We start from the raw sequence: 15,548 nt of genomic DNA, 5'->3' as shown, positions 1-15,548 counted from the left end.
CAAAAAATGTTTTAATATGACAGCAATAGTCAAAGTGTTACAAGCATTGCCCTAAAGAATGTAGCCTCACGGGCAGTGTAGCCCAGTTGTAAGTAAGCTATTAAGACTCGACTGTACACTGTGTTCGTGTTTTCAATAATTTCCATTGGAGAAGCCTTTCAACGCCTCTCTCTGTCTCTCGCTAGCAAAGTTGACCCGGACAACAAAGTAAAGCTAGTTTTCGGCTACGACCCGACATGGAACCCGACATATTAGCCAGAGGTCCCTTTATGGTTTTACGCCTTTACAGTTCGGAGCCACAGACCTGTTTTATATACACGCGGTATAGTTTTATATACGAGATTGCTGCAAAAAGTGCAGCCTTACCTAATGTCCACCTACTGTTACTCACTTTATATTAAGATTTAAAAATCTAGTTGGTATTGGTATGGCGAGTAACCTGCAGTAACAGTAATAAATCACACAACAATAGTACATTCATGTAGTTGTAAAAAACCATGATAATATATTAAGTAATCCAAAGTATTCAGAATACGTTACTCTCACTGAGTAATGTAATGGAATATGTTACAAAATACATTTTGGGGCATGTATTCTGTAATCTGTAGTGGAATACATTTTAAAAGTAACCTTCCCAACACTGAATACAGGATATCAGAATATGTAATCTAAGTAACTATATGTGTTATCTTGTGTTATCTTTGTCTAATATTTAAATTAGTTTGATGATCTGAAACATTTAAGTGTGACAAAATAGCAAAAAAAAACCCCAAACACTTTTCCCACACCAGTGTATATGGCTGGGTAACTTGATATATAGGAATGCAATTTATCTGCAAAATAATAAAAGCAAGAAATCAGAGCTTTAAAATCATTCACATCATCATCATCATCATCATCATCATCGTTTATTTGTATAGCACTTTAAAAACACACCAGGCAGACCAAAGTGCTGAACAACACAGATCAAAACAACTAGCAAAATTAAAAATACAATAAAATTATTAAAAATACAATAAAATTAATAAGAAAGGTGTCAGTTTCCTGCAAAGTTACAAGCCAGGGAATAAAAATAGGTCTTCAATCTGGACTTAAAGACCTGCACTGATAACGCTTGTCTAATATGGAGGGGAAGGTTATTCCAAACATCGGACCTGCAATTGAGAACGCTCGCTCTCCTCTGCCTTTCAGCATGGAGTACAAAGTCTAATCTTTGCATTATAAACACAGTGGAGTAAAAGCAGAAAGTGGCATAGAAATACCTAAATAAGGTAAAAGTACATTAAAGCTTTACTTCAGCAATATTCTCAGTTACATTCCTGCTGTTCCCATCCATGCTGTCGATTTAGGTGATTTTTCTTTTTTAAAAAAGAAAGAAATCTAAATGCTCTCCCTTTGTCTCTGTGGAGCCTGCAAAAGATGGTGCTCACAGTCTGGTGGGAACACAAGCTATTTTTGTTTCCGCTCAACTGTTTGAACCCATTTGATGAAATTTGCCTCAGTTTTAAAAACCCTTTTCTTTCAAATATTAACGGAGCAAGTATTCAACTTTAAAGTTGTGTGTAATTTCTTTGCCTTCACATTGTTGTTTAGCTGTGATGATTGCTGGTGTAAGGAGTCAGGTGACAGAATTAGAAAGTGAACAGTTGAGGCTGTTAACCTTTGATGGGCAGCAATATTTGGGAGTCTGTCAGAGATTTTTATGTCCTTTTGTAAAGTGACCAACTGTAGTAATACATGAATTGGCTTTGTAACTGACTGTAACATTTTTTATCTTGCCACCCTCTAATTTTATTTTGGCCACAACCTTTACTAACCTGCGATTTGAATATGCAACTCTGAAAGGAAATTAAGACAGATATAAAACAACAAGATGTGAACTTTCTGAATGAGAATGTTTTAATTCTAGACACAAGAACGCAAAAACATTTAGTAATTGATCCCACATAGTCACACAATAACATTAACCCTTGAATTTTGTGTAAAACATGCATCCATTTCAGAACGCTTCATTATTTATGTTCAGAAAAAGAATTAATTGCGAATAAAAATCCAAACTTTAAGTTGTAAATATTGAAGTAAACAAAGATTTCTATAAAGAATCAAGCCCTTTGACTCAGTGTGTAAAGCACAATAACCTGCTAGTAATCTAAGATCTACAGTGTTGAACTAAATCACTCCATACTTCAGTGCAATTTATCAGTATTATTCATAAGCTTTCCATTGTCATCAATCAATCTTCATTATGGCTGAAAGTTTCTTCACCCTCATGAGACTCATACTCTGCATTGTTACACGACTCATCTTCAGACAGGTTTTCCTCTTCTTCTGCTTCACTGTCAGAAATCACAGTGTCCTCCTGCGACTCCAGAGAGTCAGCGGCCTCTTCCTTTGCTGCCTTGGGCTGCTTTGACCACAATTTTTGGATTTTCTTTGGGCACCACACAAACTCATCTTTAGGCTCATAGTGCAAATATGCATACTTGATGAGACGTCTGCGCTTTTTCTTATCAAGTACAGCAAACATAAAGTAGCTGAGGACGCTGTCCCTGATGTTTGGAAGTTGTCCGTTGACCAGAGTCTCCTCCAGGAAGAAGCGGACCAGAGGGGCTTGGTAGTGACGGTAACCCAGGTTTCCCAGACACTTCAGGATGCGAGTGATGCGCAGGCTGTTGTGTGTGTGACTGTCAGACAGTGATCAGTCCCAAAATTAGATCATTTACAGCTTTTTGTCACTTTTACTGCACACAGATTTTTTTTAAATTCAGAGGTAGTTTTACCTGTTAAGGTTGTCAAATCTTTCTTCCCAGTGCTTTGCTCTCCTGACTTCTCCAGTTTTTTCATCACACAACACGATACCATAAAAGTCCAACATGAGCTCGTACGACTTCACCAGGTTTTGCTTTGCAGTGCTGTGATTAAGAAAATCCTGAAGGAAACATCGAACCTCTATCAGTGTATAAGACATGTTTTCTTTTTAAATCATAACTTGGTAACTTTCACAGGTTTACCGTAATTTCTTCCTTTGTCAGTGTACTGGCCTCATAGTTCACTCCTGGTTCTTGCAGTGGGAACAACCTTTGAGAGAAAATGTCGTTACAAACTGGAACTGAACTTTTTACATCATATTTGTGACTATAGAGTAACTTACCACTGAATATATGTGTGCACGTGCTCAAGTCTTTCATAGTCTCCATACCATTGTTCATGGAACTCAGTTATGCTGACACCTGGTAACAAATACAAGTCACAGCAAATAAATCTGTTTGCAAATGAAGCTGCACAGATTACGATTTATCCAGTGATCACTGAGGTGGCTCAAACTGATGTCAGTATCAAAAAATATCTTTTTTTTTGACATCTCATGATTATAGCATTCTTGTGTAATATCAGTAACGTTTAAGGCCACTTAAGGTTCTGATGACATGGAAATATTGAGAGGATTAGTTGAATAAAATAATGAATTTTATAAGCTCTCATTCTTGAACAAATAAATTACAGAAAAACATTTATTTCACTTCCACTTTATGGACATACTTGACTCTATACTTTGTTCTACTAAAAAGGCCTACCATCTGGCACCGATCGTTTCTTTCCAAGGTAGAAATTCAGATTAGACTTGTCATCCTACACAAGAGAAAAGAATTTGATTCAAACCATTTATTTTGTTCTTCTTTGAAATAAATCTAAAAACAAACGTTTACATACATTTGTGTTCTTCTTCCTGTGCTGTGTCTTGATTTGGCTCTGCAGGGACACATAAAAGAACAACATGTGCTTGGCTTGTGCTTAAACATGAGAGTGTGTGTTTACAGTGTGTGTGTGTGAGACTTACAGGGTAGTCATGTCTGTAGTTCTGCATGTCTCTCGCAGCACGTTCAAATCTGCTGAAGTTGTACTGGAACACAGAAGACAAATGGAGTTCAGGGGTAACACTGCACAGCTAAAGGAGACATTCAGTAACCCAAAGATCATCCTTGGAGATCCTCCATCTTTATTTACAATAAATGGGTTTCTGTCTTTGTGCATATGTCATTCTGTGGCTCTTTGTATTCATTTGTTGATCTCATATTGATTATTTCAGAGATATATTTCACAACACAAAATGTAGTCACCACTCTAAAAATGTTTCTGGTTATCTACTTCTTTGTTCACCATTGTTATTTATGTCCATTTTATCTTTCCCACTGATTTTAATCTCTTTTGGAAAATTTTAAATGTCTTCCTTTGGCTCTTTGTTGTTTTTTTGAGCCATCTTTGTGATTTTTTCTTGCAGGAAAAATCAAGAAATGTGAACAGAGCTATCACCTAAGTAAATGATTTTTGAGCAGACGTGGAAAATCAAAGCACTTGTGACAGGCACTGGCTTACTTACATAGTTGGAGTTTGTTGACTGTCTGATCCTGCTGGGTGGGCTCTCCTCATTCGGGTCGGTCTCCCAGGTTGAATCATAGTCGCAGTAGAATTCATCCGTAGTGTGAACTCGATACTCTGTGCTGTCAAACTCTTCCTCTTCTTCTTCCGGCCCTGTCAGCTTCTTCCCTTCGTCAACTGCATTTTCCGTGCGCATTTCAGACTCATTTGGGTGTACCATAGAAACCTAAAATGAATAAAGTAAAGAGCAAACATTGTGCCATGTTTGTATCTCCAAGTTGCCTGTTATACAGTTGATCAATTCTGGTTTTTACATTCACAGAATACGAACTTAAAACGTTTGGTGAGAAACCTGCATGATCACCTTACTGTAAATGTTCATTTCTTTACTCACATTTTTATCAGCGGTCTCAACTCGATCATTTTGAAAGTTATCTTGGTTAGACTTTGCTCGCTTGCTCACGGGCACCCCATCTTCGTCTGAGGTCCTCTTCTGTCCGGCACTAATAGCCTTCTCTTCATCGTCAAGTGAATTCCTGAGTAGACGTGTGTTGTCGTCGCTTGTTTCAGGCTCATTTCCGTCTTTCTTTGAATAAGTTAAAAATCTAAACAGTGGAACCAGTGGAAAAAGCAAGAACAGTAAAGGATTCCTGTGGCGCACTATCCAGTGCCAAAGCGAGCGAATCCCATTGTATCCAAACCAATGCATTATTACTTTACAGCAGCGACACAGCACCGACATTACCCTCATGCGTGAAGATAATCGGTCAGTCTGTTTCGCTTTCCCTTACGCACTTCACAGAAAACCGAAACTAAACTTTGACAACAACATGTTACCGACCGCCGGCATCATGTTACCGACACGCTGCTGCAAATCAAAAGTAGACTAGACTTTAGTTTGGGAAAACTTGGTTGACGTGTAAAAGTTAATTTTCTTTTAAAAGTAAACCATGTCAGAAATCCAAATACCTTCACTTGGGCTAGTGTTATTTCACTGTTATGATATTGTAATGTGACTTGGCTGTATATCTAATTAATAAACCAATTTTTAAAATATATTTCTATATTTATTCATCTTATTAATGATCACGGTTTAAGTGTATGGGACACATCCCTTAAATTAAACCTAAACATTGCACCAGTGAAGGGGCTCAACACCTTAGATTTCCAGGACTTGGTTTAAAACCCTATTTTTAGCTTAAAAAGCTACAAAGTTTACCTGTAATTGCATAAACAGTCAGGAATCCCCTTTGCACAGATAACCCATAATTTAGTCACACCTTCACCCCAATAGTGAGGTACACTCAGTAAATATTATTCCCTCCCAGGGCAGCCAAAGCTCGAGTAAAACCTGCCTTTTTTATATATGAAATCACAGAAGTTTTCCAACTTCCCTTTGCGCTTGAGTCACATTAAATTCATCATTTCAATATGATTAATAGTAAATATTACAATTTGCAGGTGTTTAAAAATGAGATTTTTTCTGCATTTGATAAATTAGAATAAATTCAAGTTAAATTAGAAGAGTACTTTCTCTAGTCAGAGTCATCTTCACTGCAGGTGTTTTGATTAGGAGCCCTTTCTGACGTACATGACTTACAGACCATGTCCATGCCCTTTTGGCTAAAAGGCTCAAAGGACTGTTGAGATTAGCTGCAAAGTTCAAGCCTGTTTCCCTCTGTGACACTGTAGCCTTGTCACTAAAGACATGTTTGTCTGCAAATATGTGTGAAGCCTCTACTTATTTTTTTTAAAAAGAGTTAGAATTTTTATATTTATGATAAAAATGCTCCGGATTTTTATACTATATTATCATCGCATCCACTGCCCGTATTCCCACTGTGGCTGTTATCAATGCAAAGATAGCATCATGTTTGCAGTATATTTCCATGGCTCATTTTCTACGAGAATGGCACTTGGACAGATGAGTGTCTGGACCTGAGTCGGTGGACATCCTGCTCTTAATGTCTTCCCATGAGAGATAACAGGTTGTATGAATTGTCCTGCTGAACAGAGAGATATGGGATGAGTACATCAGATAATGCAGTGCCATTATTTCATGAATGGAGTTTTCAAACCAGCACAGACGCCCTTATTATAAACTCAGTTGCTATTTGGGTTTATGGCACGCTACAATGAGCTATATATTTATGACTATATAACACTGCTTTGGTAATATTTGTTTCCTATGACGTGAAGTTTGCAAAAGGAATTGATCTGTACTTGTTTAAGCACTGTGTGCATTCACTTAGTGCTCCATGATGAGGCTGTTATCTCTCATACTCATTTCAACAGGACTGTTCTTTCTGCCATTAGAGGAAATAAAGACTTGTCAGAATGCTACATCGCTAACTTCTGCATGGCAGTCGATTCATTCGTGCTTACCAGAGCAGCTAAGGTCCTGTATTGGCTGTAGAAGATGAAAACACAGCATAGTGATAGTCATATGTTCTGCGGGGAATGGAGGCAGTAACTGTGGATTTTAATGACAGATCTTAGGCTCTTTATGGCTCACTTCAGTGCAAGAATAGTTTCCACAAATTGGATTGCCCTCCTAAAATAGATGGGAACTTTGTGAAAGTGAAATAAGTTGCAGCATGGAGCTAAGGCAGTTGGCCTGTTTTCTGATCGAGCTGCCGTGAACCCGATTAGCACGTGCGAAAATCCAACAGATGCCACAGGAAATCTCAGTGAAGGCCCCTCAGACGAGGGCCCTGCACAGTTGCACTGATACGTACACACAAACCACCTCTACAGACGGCCTCACTCGGCAAGCGCGCAGAATGTAGTTAATGACCACAGCTAGGGTGGTAGTTGGCTCAGCAGCTATGTACGCTTGATAAAGGTCAACGCTGCCACCAGCTAATGCCTCACTGCTGAGAGTAATACTATAGTTGCGGGTAGTGTGATTACTCCAGACAGGAGTATTTCATAGGGCAAAATAACACATGGACGAGAGTCCAGAAAGGGTAGCTGGTGATGCTGGGTTTCTTTAAAAGGCTGCCACATATGTGAGGTACAGAATACACAACTTTACATTTAATTAGTGTGGATGCTGATTAAGCTTCCGTATTTGTTTGTAGCAAATACTACTTGAACGTACAGGTGGTACGTGTATAAATGGTCTGGCATGTATAAATCCTGGCAATCCTCCTGGCACTTAACAGCGTACACTATGTTACTCTGTTTGTGTCTGGTGACACGATCCTTGGGGTGGACCAATTTTTGGCTCAGCGTGTTTTGGGGTTTAAAAGCCATAGAGACACGGTGTTTAGAAAAACTTCGTCTCAACTGTTCCCATACTCCTGACACATACGGGATCACTACAGGTTTTCCCAGCTTTGACAAAAGTCCAGCTGGGACTTTTTTCAGGTGCCAAAAGAAAGCTCCAGCTGATCCAGGAGAGAAGGACAACCGCTGCCTAAGCGGAAAACCTGTTTGTTTTGAGGCATCTCTCAAAACAAACAGATACAAACTTTTAATATTCATTCAGAAGTTTCCTGACTTTAAATTTTCTTTTGTCATTACTCAGCTTTTTCAAATGCACATTTTAAACATGCTCAGCTACTTTTCAACCTCTTCTTCTGTGTGAACTTCAGCTTTCAACATTTCTGCACTTTTTTCAGATGAAAAATTCTGTATTTTTCAGCTCATTTAACATTTTTAGCTTAACTTTAGCAATCATTTCAATTCTGCTCAAAACATTCAGCGATCAGCATTCACACTGCAGTTTCTTCAAAAAATGCATTTTCTACTTGTTACTTGCTATTAATCTCTCGTTCTCTTCCACAGTGCATCCTTCATCCTGTCTCTGCCCTCTCCCGCAACCAGTCGTTGCAGATGATTTCCACTCCCTGAGCTTGGGTCTACCAGATGTTTCCTTCCTGTCAAAATGGACTTTTTCCTTCCAACTGTTGCCAAGTGCTTGCTCATAGGGAGTCATGTGATTGTTGGGGTTTACTCTGTATTATTGTAGGGTCTTTACCTTAAAATATAAAGGACCTCAAGGTGTCTATTGTTTAATTTTAGGTCTTCTTTGATACAGTGTGATAACCATTTTCACAAATCAGTCAAATGCAGTTTAAGTAAAATGGAGGTTAACGCAGGATGTGCTTTAAGACATCACTGACATGGAGCTTCTGCAGGAATATTCAGAACCATCCCTCCTGATGACCACCGGTTTAAGGAAAAAAAGACGAAAGATAGCCAATATGCTCAAATTCGCTAGAGAAAAGGTGTTAGCAACTACAGTCATATTTTATATACAGTGATGCACATGTATTACATTAGTAGAACATTTAATGATTTTTATTGTGCTTTTCCCATAGAAAAGGTTTAATATAGTCCTGCTCTAATTTAGACATATTGTATCATGCGTGAGTTTCTAACTTCCAGTCTGTCTTATAACTGAATTTAAAGTAAGAAATGAAATGTATACTCTAGCACAAAACGTGAAACAAACTAAACACCCTATGCTGAAATCTTGCAACATCAAAGCGAATATAACTGTAACTGTTTCAAGAAACCGAACTGAGCACATTAGCACTTGTTAAAAGTCCTCATAGTCCTCTTAAAGTTCAGTAAACGAGGTTATGTGAGCATGCTTCACCTGACCACACGCTAATACTATAGGCTACACTTTCAAGCCATTTAGACCTATGCTGTACTCCTAACAGGCCCATGGCCTCTTTACACCGTGAAGACCAGCGAAACCCATGTGCATCTGTGCCTCTGAGCAGCAGCAGCAGGAGCAGCAGCACCCTCCCCGCCTCCTCCGGGCACTCTGGATTTGAGGATGAGGACGCAGAACATCAGGACCCTCTCTCTCATCCTCTCAATTATTTTCTACCTGCTTGTAGGAGCCGCAGTTTTTGACGCACTAGAGTCAGAAAGCGAGAGTTCAAGAAAAAAAGGCGCTGGAGCAGAAGCTGAGCGAGCTGAAGAAAAAGTACGAGGATGATTTCAACGAGATCTAGTGAGTGGTCCATCAGACAGAGCCGCATCGCGCTGGGAGGCAGTGGAAGTTCGTCGGCTCTTTTTACTTTGGCATCACCGTTATCACTACAATTGGCAAGTATATAATGTTGTGGCCTGACTTCACGGTATTGTGTGATTTTTGCAGTAATTTTTTTGACAGTTTTTCTTTTTTTGGACCCTGAACAGCAACTCATTGAAGATAGACACATAAACTAGGCCTACCTAAATGATTTTTTGATTGTGAATTATTACTCCTTGTAATGCTGGGATGTAGCTAAAGTTTTGTTTTGTTTTGTTTTAAATTAGCCCATTTACAGAAAGCAAAGCTGTCCAGAAACACCTGCTGTTGTTGTTCTAGGTCCAAATTCTTGGAATAAGATAGATGTAGTTTGGCCTTTTCAGCAAAATATCAGTAAAGTGATTATGTAGGCAGCTGCATATGTAGTAAAGAAGTGTGCAAAGTTTTTGAAAGTTTTTATTTTTTATTTTTTAATGGTAAAAAACCCCCCAACCCTTTCTTAAAATACCTAAACCACCTCTATGTGACAAAGAAAGTACAGATCAGAAGCCTTAATCTCTTATAGCCACCTTGGGGCCTATCCCAGTTGGCAGTAGGCAAGAGGTGAGTACACACTGGATAGGTGAGCAGTCCAAGGTTGGCCTGAACAGACCTAAAGCAATGAAACAATAACACTTTTCAGTTACAATTTCTCACGTGCTGTCTTATTGGTCTGATATAAGCTCCAGCCTTCCTGTCCAACCTCAGACTGCGGAACAAAGGACTGAGTGAAACCACCTTTGTAAGAGTGCACGCCCTGTAATGTTAAGAAGCTAAAGTGTCACTATGTTTTCTTACAGCTTGGTAGCTTCATATCTTATGTAGAAACAGTTGCCTTTTGTTAATCACCTATGTCCTTACCATTTCCCAAAAAGCTGAACTAATTGCAGAAATATAAACAGGTTAAAAAGCTGATCAGGCTTAAAGTGAGAAAACCTGCTGTTAATGTCCAGTAAACACTTTTTATCTTACGTTGTGGTGTGCAGGATTGAAAAATATTGGTATCGAAAAATATTGGTATCAAGCCAATACCATGTAAATACAGGGCCAGTATTGGTGATACCAATACTGATACAGATACTTTTAACGATAAAGATGGCTTATGTCGGAGAGGGCAGTGAGATGAATGAGATTAATCATCAGTTTGCAAAGTCTGAACACATTTTCCAGCTTTTTGTGGGGGTTTTTTTTGGAGACCTGGAATGTAAATGTGCTTATCACTAAAGGACTTTCAGTCAGCTTCTGTTGTTTCAATGTGCCAGAGGCTATAAATAAAATTATGTGACAGTCAACATAAAAAAAGTTCCGATATTTTTCATAGCCCGTGTTTGACTTGTATTTTTTCATTTCTATTATACTTATTTATTTAACACAATTCCATGGACATACTGAACATAGAGGATAGAAACAAAGTATCAATACTGAGGCGCTAGTACTGATCTGATACCAATACCAGCATTGGTATCGATATTTAGATCAATCCGCTGCCTCTAGTGTTAAGTATTCCCAAATAAACAGTGTTCACTTATCACTGTGTGTTCAGCCTGCTCTGTCACCAACCTTCTCTTTAGTTGCACCTCCCAAGTTTCTCAGTTTGCTATTAAGTGCTGTGGAGGTGGCGGACACTGGTATTAACAGAGCTTTTACACATGTACACCGCTAGCAGCTGCTTCTGGAAATGAGGTTAACGAGGACAGCATGATTGGACCAAACCAGTTAAGCTGCAGTTATAGAGAGATAACCAAATGTTTCCTGGCACAGCATCAGCAAGCAGTTTTAGTGAGACTTATCTGTGGTTTAACCATGTTTGCTCACATTAGTTTAAAGACTTGACTTTAACCTGCACTGAGTTATGTGTGAGTATCCCTGCCTTGCAGTGTTTACAGCAGCAATATACTAGTTTGATGTCTATGGAGCTTGATGACTATGAAACAGTAGTACTCAACCTTTGACCTGTATTATTCTTTGACTTTGCAGGTTATGGCCATGCTGTTCCGTGCACCAATGCTGGAAAGGCCTTCTGTATGTTTTATGCGCTCTTGGACATCCCTCTGACGCTGGTCATGTTCCAGTGCCTGGGCGAGAGGATCAACACTTTTGTGAGATACCTCCTGAGCAGAGTCAAGCAGGGCCTGGGCTTACAGAAGACAGAGGTGTCAATGGGAAACATGGTCCTGGTGGGTTTACTGTCTTGGGTAAGCACTTTGTTTGTAGGAGCTGCAGCCTTTTCCTATTTTGAGGGCTGGAGCTTTTTAATGCCTCTTACTACTGCTTTGTCACACTTACTACCATTGGGTTTGGAGATTTTGTAGCCTTGCAGACAAAAGATGCCCTCTAGAAGCAACCTACCTACGTGGTATTTAGCTTCATGTACATTCTAGTTGGGCTGACGGTCATCGGAGCATTTCTTAACCTGGTGGTGTTGAGGTTTCTCACTGTAAGCTCAGGTGAGCTTGATGGGAGCTCCACAGCAGGGGAAGAAGAGCAGGAGTACAGGAAGATCGTGGACACTGGAGAAGGAACTGCTGAGGACCTATGTAAGGATGATGAAGATGAACTTTGCAGGCTTACCTTTCCCATGGAGGGTTGCAACAGCTTTGTCAGCCTCCTCTCTTCTCCTGCAGAGGAGCACAGACCTATTATACCCAAGAATGCAAACCTGCCTGAACCCAGCAGACTCCAGGCTTTGTTCCTTTGCATGTGCTGTTGCATGGACGTTTACAACAGCGCCTCTCAGTCCCACTGTGACCAGACAAGCGGCCATAGCAACCCTGTCTTTTACAGTACCATCTCCTACAGAGGGGACCAGGCCCCTTGCAGCTTCTACACCATGTCATCACAAGCCTCCCCCAGCAGCGTGGCACTCTGTCTGGGCAAGAACAATTCTCACAGCAGGTGGAAATCACTCTGACTGAGATCTTTGAAAACTTGAAGTTGAAATAGCCTTTGTTTTGTTTTGGATCTTTGTACGCACAGAGCCCATAAAACCATCTGATTTTCTGTTTGGTGGAATAAACTGCCTCATGCTTTCTTTGTTATGAAGCTTGTCTGATAAAATGTAACATATTAAAACTAAATATGCAGTTTATATTGTATTTACACTGAACATTACCAATGATCTAACATTTGAGGTATATCAATAAAGTATAGTTTATGCAACTTTATGGTTTTCCTTCACTATATCACCTGCAAAAAACAAACCAGCAAATTAAAAAACAAAAGAAACAAACAAAAATAAAGCACCCACACAACTTGAGTATGAATACGTTGTCTTCTCGCTGCAGCACTGTCTCATGTGACCTTTTTTCTGACCGTTATTTCCAGTCAGTAAACTTTGCTGTTTCCTGTCAGTAGTGTTCACTTCATTGCTCTGGCTAGTTCCCCAGGTAAAAATGTTCATCTTTATTGCTCAGTTTTGGGGGACCTGGAGACGGACACATGGTAAAAGATGACTGAATGAGGGCAGTAGCCAGGTAAAAACCAATCATATCATCTCTGTCAAAGAACAGAAAATGAGCCGTGGCACAGAAGTGGCCTCCAAGTACAAGCTATTGTCTCAGATGTGTGGTTGAATGACACATTGCAGATTAGATTTTTAATACAAACCACCGATACTTACATACTATGTTATGTAATGTCTTCAGTGGATCTGAATGAGCTTTCCACCCTGAGAAAAACCCACTGATGTCAGGCTGTGACGGAGGTGGACAAAGGTGGGCATGTATCTTAAAGAAGGGGTTAAGCAACACGGTGCTATTAGTTGGATTATAGGTAGGGGTAGAATACACAGGTACATTTAATGAAATACTGTACAAATAAAGAATATATGTATATGTACAGGGAGTGCAGAATTATTAGGCAAGTTGTATTTTTGAGGAATAATTTTATTATTGAACAACAACCATGTTCTCAATGAACCCAAAAAACTCATTAATATCAAAGCTGAATGTTTTTGGAAGTAGTTTTTAGTTTGTTTTTAGTTTTAGCTATTTTAGGGGGATATCTGTGTGTGCAGGTGACTATTACTGTGCATAATTATTAGGCAACTTAACAAAAAACAAATATATACCCATTTCAATTATTTATTTTTACCAGTGAAACCAGTATAACATCTCCACATTCACAAATATACATTTCTGACATTCAAAAACAAAACAAAAACAAATCAGCGACCAATATAGCCACCTTTCTTTGGAATGACACTCAAAAGCCTGCCATCCATGGATTCTGTCAGTGTTTTCATCTGTTCACCCTCAACATTGCGTGCAGCAGCAACCACAGCCTCCCAGACACTGTTCAGAGAGGTGTACTGTTTTCTCTCCTTGTAAATCTCACATTTGATGATGGACCACAGGTTCTCAATGGGGTTCAGATCAGGTGAACAAGGTGGCCATGTCATTAGTTTTTCTTCTTTTATACCCTTTCTTGCCAGCCACGCTGTGGAGTACTTGGACGCGTGTGATGGAGCATTGTCCTGCATGAAAATCATGTTTTTCTTGAAGGATGCAGACTTCTTCCTGTGTCTTCCAGAAACTGGCAGTAGGACTGGGAGTTGAGCTTGACTCCATCCTCAACCCGAAAAGGCCCCACAAGCTCATCTTTGATGATACCAGCCCAAACCAGTACTCCACCTCCACCTTGCTGGCGTCTGAGTGGGACTGGAGCTCTCTGCCCTTTACCAATCCAGCCACGGGCCCATCCATCTGGCCCATCAAGACTCACTCTCATTTCATCAGTCCATAAAACCTTAGAAAAATCAGTCTTGAGATATTTCTTGGCCCAGTCTTGACGTTTCAGCTTGTGTGTCTTGTTCAGTGGTGGTCGTCTTTCAGCCTTTCTTACCTTGGCCATGTCTCTGAGTATTGCACACCTTGTGCTTTTGGGCACTCCAGTGATGTTGCAGCTCTGAAATATGGCCAAACTGGTGGCAAGTGGCATCTTGGCAGCTGCACGCTTGACTTTTCTCAGTTCATGGGCAGTTATTTTGCGCCTTGGTTTTTCCACACGCTTCTTGCGACCCTGTTGACTATTTTGAATGAAACGCTTGATTGTTCGATGATCACGCTTCAGAAGCTTTGCAATTTTGAGACTGCTGCATCCCTCTGCAAGATATCTCACTATTTTTGACTTTTCTGAGCCTGTCAAGTCCTTCTTTTGACCCGTTTTGCCAAAGGAAAGGATGTTGCCTAATAATTATGCACACCTGATATAGGGTGTTGATGTCATTAGACCACACCCCTTCTCATTACAGAGATGCACGTCACCTAATATGCTTAATTGGTAGTAGGCTTTCGAGCCTATACAGCTTGGAGTAAGACAACATGCATGAAGAGGATGATGTGGACAAAATACTCATTTGCCTAATAATTCTGCACTCCCTCTATATGTATATATATATGTATATATATACATATATATATATACATAAAGGAACAGAGCCTTGTTACTGGAAAGTCAGAGGTGTCGGAGATTAATTTCAGTAGTTTATGTAACAAATAGAAGAACTGTTAACCAACATAAAGTCCATAGAATTAGATAAATTAGTTTATTATAATAATATTTCTGTTACCACGGTATTGCCACTAAACTTACAAATCATTGCAACTAACTTTGGCCACTTGGAGAGGCAATCTACGCTAAAGAGCACCTCCAACTACTCACTAAGTGTGTCTCATTGCAACAAAATCAAAAATAAAACAAAAACTTATTAATAACTCTAAAGAGTTTTTATTAAAATAAAAAAACAACAACACATGGTTAATACATTAGATTAGACAATCAAGCTGAAATACAATGAAAAGACATAAATAAAACAGCAGCAGGAGAAATTTATAAAGAGAGAAAAATGTTTATCATCCAGTGTTCATACTACTGTAGTCCAGTCTAGAGACTTCATGCTGTGATCCAACTCACCACTGCCAGGGCAGCCAGACGCATTCACCAAAGGAAAAAACCAATTCAGACTACATCCGAAAGACAGCCAGTAAATGTGTTCGAACAGTTAGTAGAAACATGTTAAATCCATTTTCCACATACCCGTAACCACAATCTGCAAAACAGAAGCTCTGATTGGAGAGCTGGGCGTTTCCTGAACACGACAGTGAGCTCACTGTACTAAAATGGCCTCAGCAGTCACATG

General features: G+C 39.5%; 1 protein-coding gene and 1 pseudogene across 1 annotated transcript; one reads left to right on the top strand and one right to left on the bottom strand.

Moving 5' to 3' along the window:
• Positions 1-1,876: 1,876 nt before the first annotated feature.
• Positions 1,877-5,153, bottom strand: LOC113021733 (uncharacterized). The gene is made up of 9 exons (XM_026166451.2): positions 4,769-5,153; positions 4,376-4,600; positions 3,836-3,898; positions 3,709-3,747; positions 3,573-3,627; positions 3,152-3,230; positions 3,012-3,078; positions 2,781-2,929; positions 1,877-2,684 (listed from the first exon to the last, which is right to left on the bottom strand). Exons 1-9 carry the CDS (start codon positions 5,123-5,125, stop codon positions 2,234-2,236), a joined length of 1,485 nt encoding a protein of 494 aa, XP_026022236.2. The 5' UTR covers positions 5,126-5,153; the 3' UTR covers positions 1,877-2,233.
• A 4,016-nt stretch (positions 5,154-9,169) lies between these two features.
• On the top strand, positions 9,170-12,789 carry LOC113021732 (potassium channel subfamily K member 15-like; annotated as a pseudogene).
• Positions 12,790-15,548: the final 2,759 nt, after the last annotated feature.

The sequence above is a fragment of the Astatotilapia calliptera genome, chromosome 5, assembly GCF_964374335.1.
Source record: "Astatotilapia calliptera chromosome 5, fAstCal68.1, whole genome shotgun sequence".
In the NCBI taxonomy this organism is placed as follows: Eukaryota; Metazoa; Chordata; class Actinopteri; order Cichliformes; family Cichlidae; genus Astatotilapia; species Astatotilapia calliptera.
This window is presented reverse-complemented; position numbering and strand designations above follow the sequence as displayed.